The sequence below is a fragment of the Rhamphochromis sp. 'chilingali' genome (genome assembly GCF_963969265.1).
Source record: "Rhamphochromis sp. 'chilingali' genome assembly, chromosome: 17".
Taxonomy (NCBI): domain Eukaryota; kingdom Metazoa; phylum Chordata; class Actinopteri; order Cichliformes; family Cichlidae; genus Rhamphochromis; species Rhamphochromis sp. 'chilingali'.
Window position 1 is genome coordinate 1935524 of NC_137944.1, and position 17589 is coordinate 1953112.

General features: G+C 43.9%; 2 protein-coding genes across 2 annotated transcripts; one reads left to right on the top strand and one right to left on the bottom strand.

Moving 5' to 3' along the window:
• The first annotated feature begins 1678 nt into the window (after positions 1–1678).
• On the top strand, positions 1679–9312 carry ilf2 (interleukin enhancer binding factor 2). The gene is made up of 15 exons (XM_080863181.1): positions 1679–1835; positions 2266–2325; positions 2640–2682; positions 2821–2925; positions 3016–3093; positions 4983–5085; positions 5796–5861; positions 6109–6225; positions 6346–6424; positions 6518–6605; positions 6731–6792; positions 6871–6985; positions 7145–7235; positions 8821–8979; positions 9128–9312. The coding sequence occupies exons 1-14, from the start codon at positions 1831–1833 to the stop codon at positions 8970–8972; spliced, it is 1164 nt and encodes a 387-aa protein (XP_080719307.1). The 5' UTR covers positions 1679–1830; the 3' UTR covers positions 8973–8979; positions 9128–9312.
• A 2375-nt stretch (positions 9313–11687) lies between these two features.
• Positions 11688–16909, bottom strand: pex11b (peroxisomal biogenesis factor 11 beta). The gene is made up of 4 exons (XM_080863182.1): positions 16694–16909; positions 16288–16400; positions 16006–16207; positions 11688–15016 (listed from the first exon to the last, which is right to left on the bottom strand). The coding sequence occupies exons 1-4, from the start codon at positions 16747–16749 to the stop codon at positions 14623–14625; spliced, it is 765 nt and encodes a 254-aa protein (XP_080719308.1). The 5' UTR covers positions 16750–16909; the 3' UTR covers positions 11688–14622.
• Between the last annotated feature and the right edge of the window lie 680 nt (positions 16910–17589).

Sequence of the window (17589 nt, forward strand, 5' to 3'; positions counted from 1 at the left end):
TTAGTACAGCATAAGCTTCTTTGTTACTTTATCCGCACAAATATGGAAAAAAAAAGTTTGCTATACCAAATATTATTTTATCTTCTCCACCACTACCTGCATTCAAACATTGTACAGGTCTGTGGTTTCGGTGCTGAGATAGCCGTGTATTTTATTTGAAACATGTCAGCCAACCTGAAATGATTACAGCTCCGTCCTGGCCCCTCACTGACACCTTCCTGGCTCCGCCACTCTTCAAACATTAGCATGAATTCTGTCTTACCTTTGCTGTCTCGCTTCCAAAACTTAATTAAACGCAATTAAATCGCACTAACTGAATAACTCCATTTCCCACAATGCCTCAGAGCAGAGACGTTTCACTTGAGCAGCATCAGTCTTTGCACAGGTTCAAAGGTGTGAGATGCTATAAAATACAAAACACATTTAGGCATTTTTCTGTGTTGAGTTATTTTGGCACGATAGCATCAACTGTAATATTTGCACCTCTGATGAAGTCTCACAGGTGTTAGCTTCATTTTGATTAGATTACTGCTTACACAGAGTTTGTAATTCATACTCCATCTCACCTTTTCATGTAATAACTTTACATATGAAAGTAATATTTGATATGTCACTTTAGAAAGCTGCAAGCATGAGCAATTTCTGCATAAATTACAGAAAGACATAAATTATTAATAAAAAAATCATATGACTAAGTCACAACAGATTTTCAAAGGCTAAAAGGAACAAATATTTGAACATCTTCAGTTCCATGACAACTGCACAGCTCACTAAGGAACATCAGATGGTAAATGGACTGGTTATTATTTAGCACTTTCAACTCTGAGCTATCAAAGTGCTTTTAATTTGCCTCATTCACACCAACTCATACGTGTACATTTTTCTATATGGATACATAAGTGCTGTTTATATAACATTCACACACATTCATACTCCAGTGGATGTGTCAGAGAACGTGGGGTTAGTGTTTTGCCCAAAGATATTTGACATGTAGACTGGAGTCACAACTGGCTGGAAGATACTGGCTTCAACTGATATACATGGAATATATTCTCATGGAGGTCGGCAATTTGGGGCACACAGCCACAGAGTTAATGATTTCTTCAATGAAAAGCGGTCCCGAGTAATGTGGGTCCAGTTTCTTTGACATGCATTTGAGAGGACTGTCCTTGGAGGACCCAGACTTTCTTGCCTTCCACATACTGTTGGGCTAGGGACCTCATCCAGTCAATGAACTGGTGGTTTTATTCTGCTGTGCGCTGGAGGAAAGCATAAGATTCCCCGGCAGTGGTGTAGGTGATGGTGCACTTGTTGGGTTGCAAATTTTGAAGCCAACATGAAAACCTTATCCAGCCAATGATGTACAGATCCTGCGTTTTAGATCCCATTAAAATCAAAAAAGATCCTCTAGAAAAGATTATTCTGGAAACAGTTTATTAAACAGAGTCATATGAACAGCAAAACAGTACATGACATTACACAGAACAGCAAGACAACAGATCACAAAGCAAGCAAAGCAAACCTCAGGGTGTAGAGGCTGTAAGCATATTGGACGCTCCTTCATAAGGAGTCAAACCTCTAAACATCTAAAGCCTGCAGGACACCGGCCCTCGAGGCCTGGAGTTCGACACCTGTGGTCTACATTGTTAGAATCCCAGCCGCAGTGTGATTCTAAAGATGTCCTGTGGAGGGCAGTGTTGAGCTTAGTGTGCCGCCCATTTAACAGAAGAAGCCGACGACTAACAGGCAGCAGCGAGGAGCCGGTCCACAGAGGGACGTTCAACAATTCTCTGAGATTTTCCACGTACAATAATCAAAACGTCGTACGCAATGAGGTATCCGAGTGTAGCGCGTTGGCCAATGTGTTTTAAGTCGAGTACTATCAAGTCTTTGAGTTCTTACCTCGTACCTGTGCTACAAGCTAGCTCTGAGTGCCTGACACAGCCAGTTAGTGGCTTCGTCATTTAAAGCCAGTGGCGTGTATTGTCTGAAAGCTCGCTGTTTCCTTTTTTCTTTCAATGAATTCAAAAGTCCGAGGAGTGTTGCAGGAGCTCTCTCGGTGTAGGGAAGGCTACAGTAGTGCACATATGTTAGCATCTGTGGCTAATAGCTACCCTGCTGGGACGCTCAGTGAAGCAGCGCTGATGTGGTGCATTAAGTCTCTCTACATTAAGTCATTACATCACAGCATCGTTACATGTTGGCTCAGTCGCCAAACGTGGCTCGTGCACGCGCTAACGTCAGCTGTGTTGTGTTTGTGTCCAGAGGAGACCGCGGCAGAGGCCGAGGCGGCCGCTTCGGGGCCCGCGGGGGACTGGTCCAGGGGTGAGTTCTCTGCAGTCCCGCATGCTGCTGCTCCAACAGCACCATCATCACACACGCTGTACGGTGCTCCTGTCCCTCTGCTTATTGCACTACACAGACCAATGTGTCAGAATGTAAATGCTGAAATCTCTACGCTTCATTTTTCTGTTCCTGTTCTCAGACAACAGAACTATGAAATCTTGAATGTTGTGCTTTAACTGCCAACCCCGGGAACTGGAATGAAAACCGCTAACACTGCTGTGTAGCCAGAGATACAGACCCTGCAGCTGCAATGCTGTTGAACCAAACGTTAACTAAACGTTATTTTTGTTTAGGTACCGGCCATTTGTCCCACACATCCCATTCGACTTTTATGTGGTAAGTATGTGTGGTGGTGGGAATTAGACACTTCAGCAAATTACAAAGCAGCAAGACGTCAGCCAGCAGTCAGTGTATAATAATAGTATAGAGTGGTTCTAAAGGCAAGTACTCAAGCAGACTGTTGTTTGTCACAAGTGTGAGATGGCCTTCCCCAGAGTGAAGCCTGCACCTGATGAGACGGCTTTCAGTGAGTGTCTGCTGAAAAGGAACCAGGACCTGAGCCCCACCCCTGCGGAGCAGGTCAGTCCGTGAGCCTGCACTCACCCAGTAGCTGTGCACCTGACCTGCTGTTTAAGTTCACTTACACAAACCTTGTTCGTTGTCCGTCAGTCTTCCATCCTGTCCCTGGTCACAAAGATCAACAATGTGATCGACAACCTGATTGTTGCACCTGGCAACTTTGAAGTGGTGAGTCGAACATGAGCGATTGAGTCGTAATGGCTTCAGTGAAGTCCACGCGCTGCTTGTGTCGCTGGTGTGTGTCAGCTGTTCTCTCAGAGCTGAAACATCAAGACTGTTTAGAAACAACACTGAATCACTTGAATGCAGTAACAGTGCTCTGTGCACTATACAGCTTCATTTCCATTGGACAGATTTAGAGCTGGGCGATAGAACGATAACGATATGTATCGCGATATAACTTTTTCTCGATAGAAAAATTTAACTATTGCGATAGACCTCGCCGCTCTTGTCCTCTTAATACAAATAAAAAAAAGAACAGCCAATCCAAATTAAGTAGCGCAGAGCCGAACCAATCACAGCCGCAGCGTCACGTCACGTGACTTGTTACGTACAGCACAAGTGCCAATCCGCACATGTGTATTTGTTTGGGAAGCAGCCAGCCACCGTACCGCCCGGGTAATGGAGGAAATGAGTGCGCCGACTAGAAAAATCAACCGAGCGTGACCGAAGAGAAAACAGATGATGGTTCCAACGCCGGAGAGATTGTCGAACGGAAGAGCCATAGAAGTTCCGTAGTGTGAAGGTATTTCGGCTATTTCAAGTCTGACAAAAAACAGAGTAGCGTGCACTGTAAATTGTGCCGAAAGCAAGTCTGGAAATACAATAAACTGGTGCATGCTCAGGCTACGTCCACACGTACCCGGGTATTTTTGAAAACGCAGATTTTTCTATGCGTTTGCACCTTTCGTCCACACGTAAACGGCGTTTTTGGTCACTGAAAATGGAGATTTTTAAAAACTCCGACCAGGGTGGATATTTTTGAAAACGCAGTTTTTGCATTTATGTGTGGACGAGAAAAACGGAGAAAACGCAGCGTCAAAGGTGTGCGCATTTTTTGACGTCACACTGTGCGCCACGTTATTGTTTCGGTGAAATGAATTTCTACAATACTGTTAATTCTACTCTCTGCAGTGTTTAAATGCTTACATATACACACAGTTACTGTCCCTCCACACATACGACTCGGTTCTGCTTCTATGCCCCAGCTTTGTTTACTTTTTCCCACCGAGGCTTCTAGACTTCTGATTGGCCAACATTTCTGCACGGTTAGGAATCTAGCGCCACCTGCTGCTTTGGCATGTTCATAGCAGCGTTTTCCTTCATTTCTGCCTTTATGTGTGGACGGGATTATTTTTTAAAACGAAAACGGAAAATCTCAGTTTTCAAAAATACCCGTGTACGTGTGGACGTAGCCTCAGTCTCTGACTGGAAGCGCTGATTCATCATTCGGCTTTTGTCAGACTAAAGTAACTGTTAAAACTGTTTGAAAAGCTCAGCTATACAACAAGGAGAGATTGAGAATTTCCTTTTAGTTCTCAGTTTATTTGATATTGACAAAAGTTAGTCAGTTTTGTCTGTTCTTCTGTAAAACAAACTAAGATTTATTTTTAGAATTAATATTTTGTTTCTAAGTGGAATTGACAATTTAGTCTGTTTCGTTTGTTCTATTTTGAAACTTAAACGCTTTAGCGGCTGCCTTTTGTGTAGTTTGCAATATTTGCCTTTATTTATCTGAAAAAGTCTCATGTTCCTTAAGTACATCTACCCTGTTGAACTTATTATGGGAAATAAATATTTAAATAAAAACAAGCTGCTGATTATTTCACATTTTACTTGTGAGCAACGGCACATTTAAATCTTACAAATATAGTTATTTGGCTTATATCGTGATAGATATCGTTATCGCCTGAAATGAAAAAAACATATCGTGATATGAAAAAATCTTATCGCCCAGCTCTAGACAGATTTCATATTTATATTATAAGCTAATTAATAATAATAATAATAATAATAATGGCTTTCGTGTCAGTAATCTTGTACGTGTCGACTTGCAGCAAATTGAAGAGGTGCGTCAGGTGGGTTCCTACAAGAAGGGCACCATGACGACCGGACATAATGTTGCTGACCTGGTTGTAATCCTCAAGATTCTCCCTACATGTGAGTAATTTATGGCACAGTTACTGTCCAAAGAGAAGTTGCTGCTCAGGCACACACCAGCCTGGGAGCTCGGAAAGAAAAGCATCTGGACTTCTTTAGGTTTCTTGAAGACGTTTCATCTGAGAAGCTTCTTCAGTTCTAAGAGAAATTGGTGGAAAGTCCCAGATCCCCCAGTAGGGTTTCAAACCTGGGACTCTCCACCAATTTCTCTTAGAACTGAAGAAGCTTCAGAACCTGAAGAAGTCCAGACGCTTTTCTTTCCAAGCTCCTTAAACTGCGATGAGCTGGATGACTGAGAACCTTCACAGACATCACTTCTAAGCCTTTTTAATGCTCTACGTTGTGCTGCTTCTTGTCACTTGGATAATTTGGCAACTTGTTTGCCGTTATTAAAGAATCTATGGTGATAAAGTCTCATCTGTTTATTTTAAATCCATAAAAACAAATGCACCAGGTTTCAGTCTTGGTTTTGAGCCACATGTAGTTTGGGCTGTAACCAGATGTATGTGACCGTCCTCAGTTTGAGCAGGTGTTACTTTCTGAGCCATCCATCAGTGTGATGTTGCTCATAGAGACAACCTGAAAGGCGGGGCTTCTAAAACCTTTGTATCGGTCGCTATTTCATATAAACCCTGTTGGCACTGTTTGCTGTTGTGTGGGTTGTTCTTGCCCCCTTTGTGTCGCGCTCTGAGGGTCATTGTTCTTTACAGTGGAGGCTGTGGCTGCCCTCGGTAACAAAGTAGTGGAGACGCTTCGCACACAAGACCCTACTGAAGGTAAACAGACGTGTGGTGTTTGAATAGCTGCGTTTGTGGGCGAGTCCTGCTCTGACCGTGTCATGTCCTAAATGTTCAGAGTTTTCATTCAAATTCGATTTAGTAAATGTTTCTTTTTCAGGATAAAAACATTTGGTTTAGTCATTTGACTTGTTGGCTGTGACACTGACCAGAGCTTATAACCAAGTGCTTCTCAGCCTTGCAGCTGTAAAACGTGCCTGACACAGTGTTTGACTCCTCCTCTCAGTGCTGTCCATGTTGACCAATGAGACTGGCTTCGAGATCAGTTCAGCTGATGCTACAGTGAAGATCCTCATCACCACGGTCCCTCCTAACCTGCGCAAACTGGACCCCGAGCTGCACTGTGAGACTTTTGATCTGGTCTGGAGACACAAATGTGCACAGTGGGCCAGTCTTGGTACAAACGTGTAGCGCTGTGGTTGTTTAAAAAAAAAGGAATGTCTTTTGTTTCTTGTCTCCTCAGTGGACATCAAGGTGCTGCAGAGTGCCCTCGCTGCCATCCGTCACGCTCGCTGGTTTGAGGAGAACGCCTCTCAGTCAACGTGAGGAAAAGTCGTATTTTACCTGGTCTGCTTTCACAGTAACAATACAAATAAGCTCACTGGAGCTTGGTTTGTTTCACGTCTGATCTTTAGAGTCAAAGTATTGATCCGCCTGCTGAAAGACTTGAGGCTGCGTTTCCCTGGATTCGAACCCCTGACGCCCTGGATCCTCGATCTGCTGGTAAGTTCCATAAATGATGTCCTGAGTGAATAAATAATCCACGTCCACAACGCTGACGTCCTTATTTATTGGAAGGACGTTAAACGTTGGTTTGTTCCATAAAGCAGTGAGTATTCCCTCTCTAGGGCCACTCTGCAGTGATGAACAACCCCTCCAGGCAGCCTCTGTCTCTGAACGTGGCCTACAGGTCAGTCGTCACTCTGCTCAGATTGCACTCTGTTTTGTAGTCGCTGTGGAAGAAATGTTTCTGTTGTTGTTCTTGAAGGCGCTGCCTGCAGATGCTGGCTGCTGGTCTCTTTCTGCCTGGCTCTGTGGGCATCACTGACCCCTGTGAAAGTGGAAACTTCAGAGTGCACACGGTCATGACTCTAGAACAGCAGGTAGATCTGCTCAGTGCTTTTTATTCCTGCAGGTCACGTTTCTTATTTGTGCCAAGCTTAATCCTGTCTGTGGAACTGGAAACATGTTTATGTCGCACTCAACACAATACAGAATATTCAGCTCTGAGCGAGGATGTGACTGCAGGTGTGTTTGTGCAGGACATGGTGTGCTTCACCGCTCAGACTCTGGTGAGGGTGCTGTCTCACGGAGGCTACAGGAAGATCCTCGGTCTGGAGGGCGATGCCAGCTGTAAGATAACATCATTGTTCTCTGTACCTTAACATGTAGTCTATAGTTTATGGGCTAAATGAACAAACACCTGATTTCTCAGTTTAAATTGCACACGTTACAGCTGAGCTGTCTCTAGGACACACTGCAAATGCACACATCGTGTGTCAGGACATGGAGTCACCTTCATCTAACATCTGTGAACACCTGTGTAAATAGACCGTATTCATATTTGATAAACATTCTAAATAACGTCAGTGTCCATATTTATAACTGCGTGTTTATGTAATATTATGGACAGAATGCACTCATAATGGACGTCACTGTAAGTTTGGGCTTTTAAAGACTCTTTTTCTAGGCTGGACCGGTGCTGCACAGCATCCATCTTTAGTTACACAACAATTTATTTGGGATTTTCTGTTTGGATTATTTTGGAAAGCCCATAAAGGGTCAGAATTATACACACAGGCTCACAGATGTACACATGCCTCCACTAATGTTTGGTTAAACGTCCCTCAGCAAGCTGCAACATGGCAGCCGTCACCAAGCTGCGAGCATCATTCTGTCTGCAGTTGGTATAACTGGCAGGGCTGATTTAAATGTGTTGGTTCTGGTGATGTAGACGATACATCATGAAGGTTTATCACAGTTAATTCATCTTATCAGAAAAAGACTGCATGTAATTCTCAGCTTGCCCCTTTTTAACCAGTCTGATAGCTGACTCTGTGGTAACAGGTTTTAGTGACTGTGTACTTCATACAAACTAGAATATCTTATTGGATTAAACAGATATTGACAAAGTTGAACTTTAAGCCAAATATTTTCAGTTGAAAAAGATGCTAAACTGTAATGTTCTCAAAATCTGAGCCTCGGTGGTTTCTGGATTATTTCCTGTCAGGCACAGTTTGACAAAGCGGTGACGCTGAGGCTGAATAAGCTCATCTTATACAGTTGTTTGAATTGATCTTGGACTTTGCAGTTGCTCATAAATGTATGTAATCTAACTGCATGTTTCCTACAAAGCCACTGTGATGAAACGCGTGTTTGCTACAGAGCCTGACAGAATGTAACACAGACCAGCCCAGAAACACACAATGAAACAGTGACCGGTGTGCCTGGTAGTTTATTGAATCTAATTTAAAACGAACGCAGGTTTATTTTAATAAGTGTGCATTTCAGCATGAAAGGTGAAGGAGCCAGGCAAAGAGAAGTGTTCTGGGACAATCCCAGTTTAGAATGAGCATTTTTACCCTCGTGACTGGGTGCAGTCACTGTGTACACACTGACACGGGACTCAAAGAGTGTAACGTTTGTTTTTCTTACACATCTACACTGTGAAAGGCTGCTCAGGGAAGACTGGGCGCTGTGGACAACAATATGATGACTCGAGGACAAGGCAGTCTAGGACTTTAAAATTTCCACCGTAGGAACAGCCGCTGAAACTCTTGCTATGTTTGAATTTCAGTGACCTCAACCGTAAGGTCAGGGTCAGAGGTCAAGTTTTCAGAAAATCACTCAGGCTCTACTCGGGCTGAACAGCAGCATCTCATGCTGAGCTGTGATTGATCAATTGTACCCGCTGTAAAATAATATTGTGTTTCTGCAGACCTAGCAACAGAGATGTCGACATGGGACGGCGTGATCGTGACTCCCTCAGAGAAAGCCTACGAGAAACCTCCGGAGAGGAAGGAGGAGGAAGATGAAGCTTTGGAGGAAGGAGGGGACGGAGAGGACGAGAGCATGGAGACACAGGAGTGACGAAGAGGTTCGAGCATCACCAACATCCACCGCATTGCAGGATGAATGCTCAGTTGCATGTATCTTAAAGAGCTGAGTCTTCTCATCATATGGCTAAAATGTTCATCGCTGTGTTCGTTCTGACAAACACGACCTCGCTCTGTTTTCTTCCACAGTGAACGTGGGTAATTTATCGTCCCTTCAGCCTGACCACTCTGAAAGACCAGCAGCAGAGTTCGTACGACAGTCACTGGTCCCCTCGTGTCCCTGATTTCTTTTTCTTTTTTATATATAAATGGTAATGTTGGTTTTGTTTGTACTTCCTTTTTGTAACAGTTGACATAAACTTATTTCTAGTTTTGCCGAGTCTTCTGTGTCCTTTGCAAAGATGAAGGTGAACTGGGAAGAATTAACACGCAGGTCTGGTCACACGTCTCACTCATTACAATTAAACTTGTAGGAAGTGAAATCTATGCAACACACACTCACTCACACTCTGTGGGTAAAATAAGTACTGAACACATCACCAATGTGACATAAAATTCACACCAGATGTCAGGAACAACCCATCCAATCAAACCATAAATGACACAGGGAAAACATTGAACATGGTCACTGAAATGTATTTAATACATATACAAAAGCCTTTGTTGGTGATGACTTGGTTCTTTCGGGTCAGCTGATTGGCTGGGCCATGCTTTATTTTCCTTCTGTGAAACCAGCTGCGTGGTTTGAGACGTCAGTTTCATCTTCATCATCCTGATAGATGGCAGCAATTTTTGTTGTCTCTGTAAATGTTTCCATCCTTCCTTCAGTTCTGTCAGGCGTTTCAGTGCAGGGAGCTGAACAGCCCCACATCCTGATGCTCCCACCTCCAGGCTTCACTGCTGCTACGGTGTTTTTGGGGTGATATGCAGCGCCTTTCAAACATGTGTGCATTACGGCATCCAAAGAGTTCAGTTTTGGTCTCATCAGACTATATCCTCCCAGTATTTCACAGGTGTGTCTAAATGTTGTTCAGCAAACTTTAAACAGTGAGCTTTACTTGTTTTCTGCTGATTCCAGGTCTTCCTGTTGCTCTCCTCAGCTCCTCGACTACCTTTCTGATAATTCATCTCACTCTGGAAGCTTGCGGCACACTTTATTGTGGAATTTCCACTTCCAGATTATGGCCCAACAGTGCTCACAAGAACTGTCAGTAGTTTGGAAATTCTTCTGTAACCAATGCCGTCGAAATGTTTTGCAACAATAAGGTTGCGACGGTCGTTGCGAGCTCAGTCGTTTCACCCATCATCAGATGTTTCTTGTGTGACACGTTGGTAATGAGACATTTATAGGCCAACCAGCCTGACTCTCTCATTTCTGCAGGTGTCATGAGTAGGGATGGGTATCGTTTAGGTTTTATCCGATACCGGTGCCAAATCGGTACTTTTGAAACGGTGCCGGTGCTCAAACCGGTGCTTAAAGAATGGAGAACACAAAATTGGTCCAAAAACCTCTCATGTTCAGCTGTTTTTGTAAAAAGATAACAATGTTAGCCTTTTCTGCAGCTATGGGGCATATATGGTATCACTCTTGGCTGGAAGCAGTGCTTAAACAATGGAAAAAAACACAAACTTTGTCCAAAAACCTCTCATGTTTAGCTGTTTTCCACTTTTTCTTTGGTCATTTTAGCCTTTTTGGCCAGGGTGAAGGGAGCATCTGCCATCAAACAAGAAGACAGCCGCATGTAGCTATGATGATGTTTGCTAGTTCACCTTACATGCATTAATGTAATAACGTGGTTAGCCTACTCAACGTAAATTACACACGAACAACATTAAGCTACTCACGCAGAGAAGAACGGCTGCTGCTGCATCATCATTCTCATCATTTCTGCTACACTGGCAGGGCTAGGGGCCAGGACTCTCCTCTTCGTGTTTTTGGGGGATGTTGCATAACAGGCAACCCACCCGCAGTAGATGTGCACAGTGTGAGGTCTCGCAGCAAGCTATCAAATACGGCACATTTTTCGGCTTTTAAAAAAAACGCTATGCGTCGCCAGGTGTTTCATCGGATTCGAGGTGTTACCTCCTTTGACAGTATCACAGTATCAGCTTAAAGCACTTGTTGCTGCTGAGTTTGCATATTTTGCTGTGAAGTACAGCCAGACTTTTGACCGCTTCGCCTTGGACATTTTTAATCTGTAGCTCTGCTCTAAAAGAACGTATGTACCTGGCCCCGCCTACTATCCTCGGAAACGTAAAATGATTGGCTAGAAGTGTATCACAGCTCAGGAAAAAAAGCACCGAAATGTGCGCTGCTTTTCGGTTTGGTTACTACCGTTTATGTCAGAACCGGTGCCATGGGACACCGGTACCCATCCCTAGTCATGACTGTCCTGCCTTTTTGCACCTCCCTTTCTTCATGTGTTCAATACTTTTTACCCCGTTTCATTTCTGGACATCTGTAGTTAATTTCTTTGCATGTGTGGATTGGATGTGTTGTTACTGGTGACGTCGTGTCAACAGCACCTATAAATATATTTACTTATAAAACTGATGTGTTCAACACACATCTGACACAACTTTCATCAGCATGAGAAGACTAATTCTTGATGTTGGCCTGACTTTGCACAAACACTGTTAATAGTTCATGTGGAATCTTAACCCTGGTTACAGATGCAATAGATCCAGATCCATGTTGTACGAAACTGGATGTAGTGTTGTTACACTTTACTGTAGTGATTCAGACAAATCAAATTCCTTTGGATTTATTTCTCCAGTAGTTAAGTCACTTAGTAGTTCAAAAACAGAATATCTAAAACACAAACTTGCTGGGAGCAGGCGGTAAAATCACATGATGTAAAAACTTTAAACACAGAGGGCAGAAACAATGGCGTGTCCAGCGGGGTGGCCTGGGGGGGCACAGGCCACCCCCCCAACCAGACTGGCCACCCCAGGTGCCACCCCAAAGGCAAAACAATAAAATTCAATCAAATATCAAATGTCCGATTATGTTTTCACGGTGACGCTCAGATATCCGAGTGTAAGTGAATGCAGCATCGGCTTCTGCGCTATGTGCATCACGTTAGCAAAGGTAGGAGAGCCAAGCACGAAAGACGTCACTGCAGGAAACAATTTTTCGGTGAAAGAAAATGAGGACAGAATAAATGTCCCGGTAAGTAATATTAAGTTTGTTGAGTTTAGTAAACTTCGGCGAAATTAGAATACCAAGGAAAAAATAACACTTAAAGAATTATTGCAGCCGTGGAATATTTCAGACAGTATGCTACTGAGGGCAGCTAACATAAGAGTTATGAGTTATAAGATGTAATCTAAGTCGTAACATTGCTGTATGGAGCTGCAGATTTGGTTGCAGGTTAACATAGCTGGACTGGCCATCGGGCTTATTTGACTTATTTTTTTATTTATTTTTGTAAGGGCATGAACAATGAGAGGTGGTGGATTGGCCAGATGCAGGTCGATGTGTAGAAATAACTCCGTTGTTTGGTGGTGGCTATGGCGGGGCTTCCACAGAGGCAGCAGGTGGATGAGGGAAGGGGAGGCAGGAGGAGAGCCCCGAGGCAGCCGCCAGTCCGAGTGTCAGGTGAACTGAACTTCAGGTAAGAAGTTATGACCTGCAGTCTATCTGGGTCAGATATGAACTAAGTTTAGGTGGAGTTTATTTTCGTTGTGCTGACTTTTTACTGTCAGTTGCAATAACTCATACTGCGTTCTAGCCAGCTTGGAGTTTTTATACAGCTGTTCGGTTGCTATGATGTTACTGATAGTGAACTTTATTTTATTCATAAGGTTAGTTAGTAGAGTTGCCAACGGCTCCTTAAAAAAATGGAATGGTCCCTCAATCAGAGAAAATATTACACGTTTCGTATTGAGCTGAGAAGAGACGCAGTTTGTCCCGAACTTCAGCTAGAATGGAAAAAGACACAAAGCTGGATTTATTCTGTCTTTACGCTGCACAGCTGCCTCTTCTCTCATCCTCCCTCTCCTGTTGCTACTTCAATCATGAAACTGATCAATGATCAGCTGATCGGCTTTTCTCTCTTGTTTGTTTATCGCCCACTTTGCGCCAGAAAGACGAAACCAGCAGATGTCGCGCTAAACAACAGCAGCACGTTTAAGCTTGATCGGCTGTTGTTAGAATTTATTTAATATTAATTTCTAGTATCAGCTGATGTTTGCTGGAGCCACAGCTGTAAAGCTGCTGGTCATGATGTCGGTTTGGATATCTGGTGAGAGGGAAACGTGAAGACCACCCACCAGGATCCTTTTTTATGTAGCTGACAGCTGGTAACTGTGCAGGGGCGGGTCTAGCAAAGTTTTGCCAGGGGGCCAGGTAGGGCATTAACAGGGAAAGGGGGCACAAAGAAATACTTTTCTTTCCTATTCTCATTTAAAATATCTAGCTTTTATTAAATAATTATCTAAATCTTACAACCAAAGTTTTTATCTGACGTAAAATGTATAGAAATCATACATATACCAAAAAGACTGTACATCACTGTCACAACAGGGTTTGTTTTCATTCAAAGGCTTTATGGCTTTAATACCTGGTGGGTCGGTCTGTAGTCAAAATGCCCGATTTTCTGTCCCAGTCCAGCCCTGCAGGTTATACTGGCAGTGTCACCATGCCAGCTGAATGTATTTCATCATCAGCCAGTGTTGTTCTTTATCAATATTACCAAAGTTTACCATAAGGCAGCATAGAAAGTATTTACTTGCTTTCAGGTTTTATTCAAATATTAGTCTTTTCAGTTGTTTCTCCACTTTTTTCCTGTTTCAAAATCAAACACCAGTTTGTGAGAAGATTATCTTCTTTTTTTAACAGGCAGAGAAAGTTTTGCATTGGAATGGCTAATTTGTCAATTGTTTGCTACAAATGTTCGTATTTTAATATTCAAAAATGTTTTTGCCCAAAACATATGTGCAGTATATGTCAGTAAAAATACTATGCAAATATTGCTGTCCTTGAATGCTGAGTAAACACTGACAAAGCACTGATTGTATCTCTTGTACTTTATCAACGCAGTATCTAAAAACTTTGCACCGTAGTGGTTAAAATCTCATTCTAATAAGAGTTAAAAGTGCATTTGGTTATTAGGTTTATAGGATTATTGAATTATGGTTAAGGGTTGGTAGAATTTTTTTTTAAAACATTATCTGCCAATTAAATCTGCCACCCTTCTCCAAATCTGTGCCCCTACCTGGCCCCCCCAACAAAAATTTTCTAGACACGCCACTGGGCAGAAATCACACGTTCTGGAGTGATATCAACAGACAGTACTGCCTTGATTACACTCTGTTACAGACACGGTCATAGACAGCTGGAGATGTGATGGTTATGTGCAGAACGGCAGCAACTAGCATGGTTTACTTCACATGAGGGAAGCGAGGGCTTTAAAGCAGCAATGTGATCTAAGGCCAAACAACCGTGTTCATGCAGGTCTGAAGTAATATGTGAAACTGGTTTAGCATTTTAGAAACTCCTCAGCTTTTCTGTAGCAAGAGATTTGAAGGAACTCGATCACACAGCATGGTGGCAGTACTACAGCTCCTGCAGTCAGGACTGCTTTGTGTAGAATCAGGGGGAAATAAATTTTGTTAACCCGAGTAGATTTTTCTCAATCCTTACTAGTCCTCAAATGAATATCTCCTCCAAGTCTTACAATTTATGGCTTGAGCTTGAGCCAGGGGTGAACCATGGTGAGGATGGACAGGACGGACGAGGCCAGGCCACAAGCCCCGACAAAGCCTGGACCTGTAGGGTAAATCCCCAACCGGTCCAGTGGGATGAAGACATCACAACTGTTCTTCACCAGGTCCAACAGCAGTGGCGGGTTGCTGTACAGCACAGTCCCCACCAGATGAAGCTGACTGTAGAGCCAGCCAAAACCCATGGCTTGTGTGGCAGGTGAGGAGGAAGAGGGAAGGTGGTCAGGTGGCAGAGGAATGCTGGGGGAGGATGGCTGTTTGCTGGTTGTGGAACGTGCTTCGCGCTCCATGAGGAGATGGAGCTCGTAGGCATCTCGGGTCAGGTTCAGGATCAAAGCAAAGAGGTAGTACCTGCAGGTTTAACCACACAGTTTGTTTAACTCAATTTTAAATTTCAGTTACCTGAAATCAATCACTAGAAGATAACTGTGATTCCTTTGTGACCCTGATATGAAGATGACTGCAACCACACTTCAAATCAGGCTTTGAGTGCATGTGATGCAAACTCAAAGCCCTGTGGGTAACTGCTGGAAGTGGACACAGGTGAGTTAAATACCATGACTTAATTTCCCACACAAAGGCATCACACCAGCTCTGGTTTAAAGCTCCGCATGTCCTCTGAAACAGGTTCGTTACCACTATCAGTAAACAGACTTGAACCTTTTTATTATGAGTGCTTAAAGTACTTTCAAATTAAAAGCCTCAGTGACACTTTCACAGAGGAATGTCTGGTGTATTCTTACACACTCGAGTGCCATGTTAGACATGTGGACTGAAGGAGCTGCAAACCGAAACCTGAGTCTAACAACAAGTTACTTAGCCTTCATAATTGGAAGCACTCGATTAACTGGATTAAGCCCACTGCTTCTCATTAACAGGTTCATCCTGCGCTACTTTGTATCTGTTGTCTGCTTACATGACAGGTTGTCAGGTCACTATGTTGCGGCTGTAGGGTTGTGCAGTCGCTCTGTCCAATGGCTTGACTTACTCTGTAACCTCGGTGAGGCTGCCATAACTGCACACGTCACCACACAGTTCTGATTAGTTCTGAAAAAGGTTTTCCAGAAAGCTGAACAGGGACAGCTGTAAGGGACCAGAGGCTCACTGGGGAGGCAGCTCAGTTCAGCTGTATTTATACAGCGCCAAATCACACCAACAGTTCCCCCAGTGTGCTTTATAGTGTAAAGACCCTATAATAATACAACATAATGTTGCTAATGAACCACATGGAGGATTTTTAGGCCCTCAATGCGATCAGTAGATGTACATATAGTTTGATCTGTGGAGCAACATGACACTGTTTACACAACCAGTCCTGCATGTATTTCTTCCTCACACACCTGAAAGATCTCTGACTCCACTTGTGCTGGTCGAGTTTGGAGATGAGACCGGTTTTTCCCGCCCACAGCACATTGTCGCAGGCAAAGTACATGGCTCTGTTAAGGTGACTGATGGTCAGGCACAGCCGCAGCACGCTGTCAGAAAGGTGTATGGCCCTTTTGGCGGCCTCCAGGGCCTCCACGGAGTTGCCCAGGCGTAGCACTGTGGAAGAACCAACACCAGTCCCACTTAAGCTTTGGTACGTGGAAACGACTCAGACTCGCTCTGGCTGTTTTACTCACACTTTCTTGTCAGACTCATGTGTGCCTCCAGCTGACTGACAGTTCTGCGGATCTGAGCTGCTTCGTCATTTTGCAGAGTGGATCCGAGCAGCGCGCAAGCATACTGTGCAGCCCTGTGAACGCACAACGCACAGTCATTATCAACAGACACACACGTCTCCAGGACGGAAAGCAGTGCGCTTAACAAACTCAACTACTCTGTGCAGCTGCAGCTGGCATCTTAAGGCCGCTTGATTTGAAACCAGCGCAGGAAGAGCTGCTCCTACTGAGCAGATAAAAGTTCCGCTTCAAACACGGAACTCAGTCTGCAACATCCAGCCGACGGTTTTATCACATTAGCAGAAATGAACAAGCTCGACGAATCCCGCGTCTCAACCAGCAACGTGCCAAACGTCAGTAACGTCACCTGAAAACTCTCTCCTTGGCTTGGCTCTGGGCATTAAAGCGAACCCAAGAGTCCATGTTGGCTCGCGGCTCGTATCCGCTGCTCGGCTAGCTGTCAAACTGCTAACTTATCTTTAAATGCTTTAGTGCGGTTGTTTGTTTTAATGCCAGAAGAGCTCCTCCGTTTTTAGCTCTGCTTTCTACGCTTAACTGTCCGAGTAGAAAACAAGAGGGTCAATCCAGCGCTTCTAATTCTTCTTCTTAGTGATGTGTCGGTGGCGAACGAAACGGCTCTTAGAGCCGATTCTTTGACATGAACGACGCGAGCCGACTAATTATCGCGAGCCGTGTTTTTTCTTTTCTTTCTCTCACCCTCTCTCTCTCTCGCACTTTTTCTGCTTTGCGCTGAGCAGAGGGGGAGGGCCGGTAGTTACACTCACAGTAGCACAGGAACAGAGCGGGAGGAAGAAAGAGAGCCAGGGACAACAACGTCACATTAGAAAGGTATAGTAATCATCCACAACTATTTTCAGTTGCGGATGATAAAGGATTCAGAAAGTTTATTCATGCAGGCCCATATGACAGAGAATGTGCATCTTCTTTTTGTTTTCACGTTTCAATTTATATTTAATTGTGTTGTGGTTTGCAGTGTTTTGTGTTGTCCATCCATCCATCCATTTGCTTCCGCTTATCCTTTTCAGGGTCGCGGGGGGCGCTGGAGCCTATCCCAGCTGTCATAGGGCGAAAGGCGGGGTACAACCTGGACAGGTCGCCAGTCTGTCGCAGGGCCAACACACAGGGACAGACAACCATTCGCACTCACATTCATTCGCACATTCACACCTAGTGACAATTTGAATTATCCAATTAACCTATCCCCACAAGCTGCATGTCTTTGGACGGTGGGAGGAAGCCGGA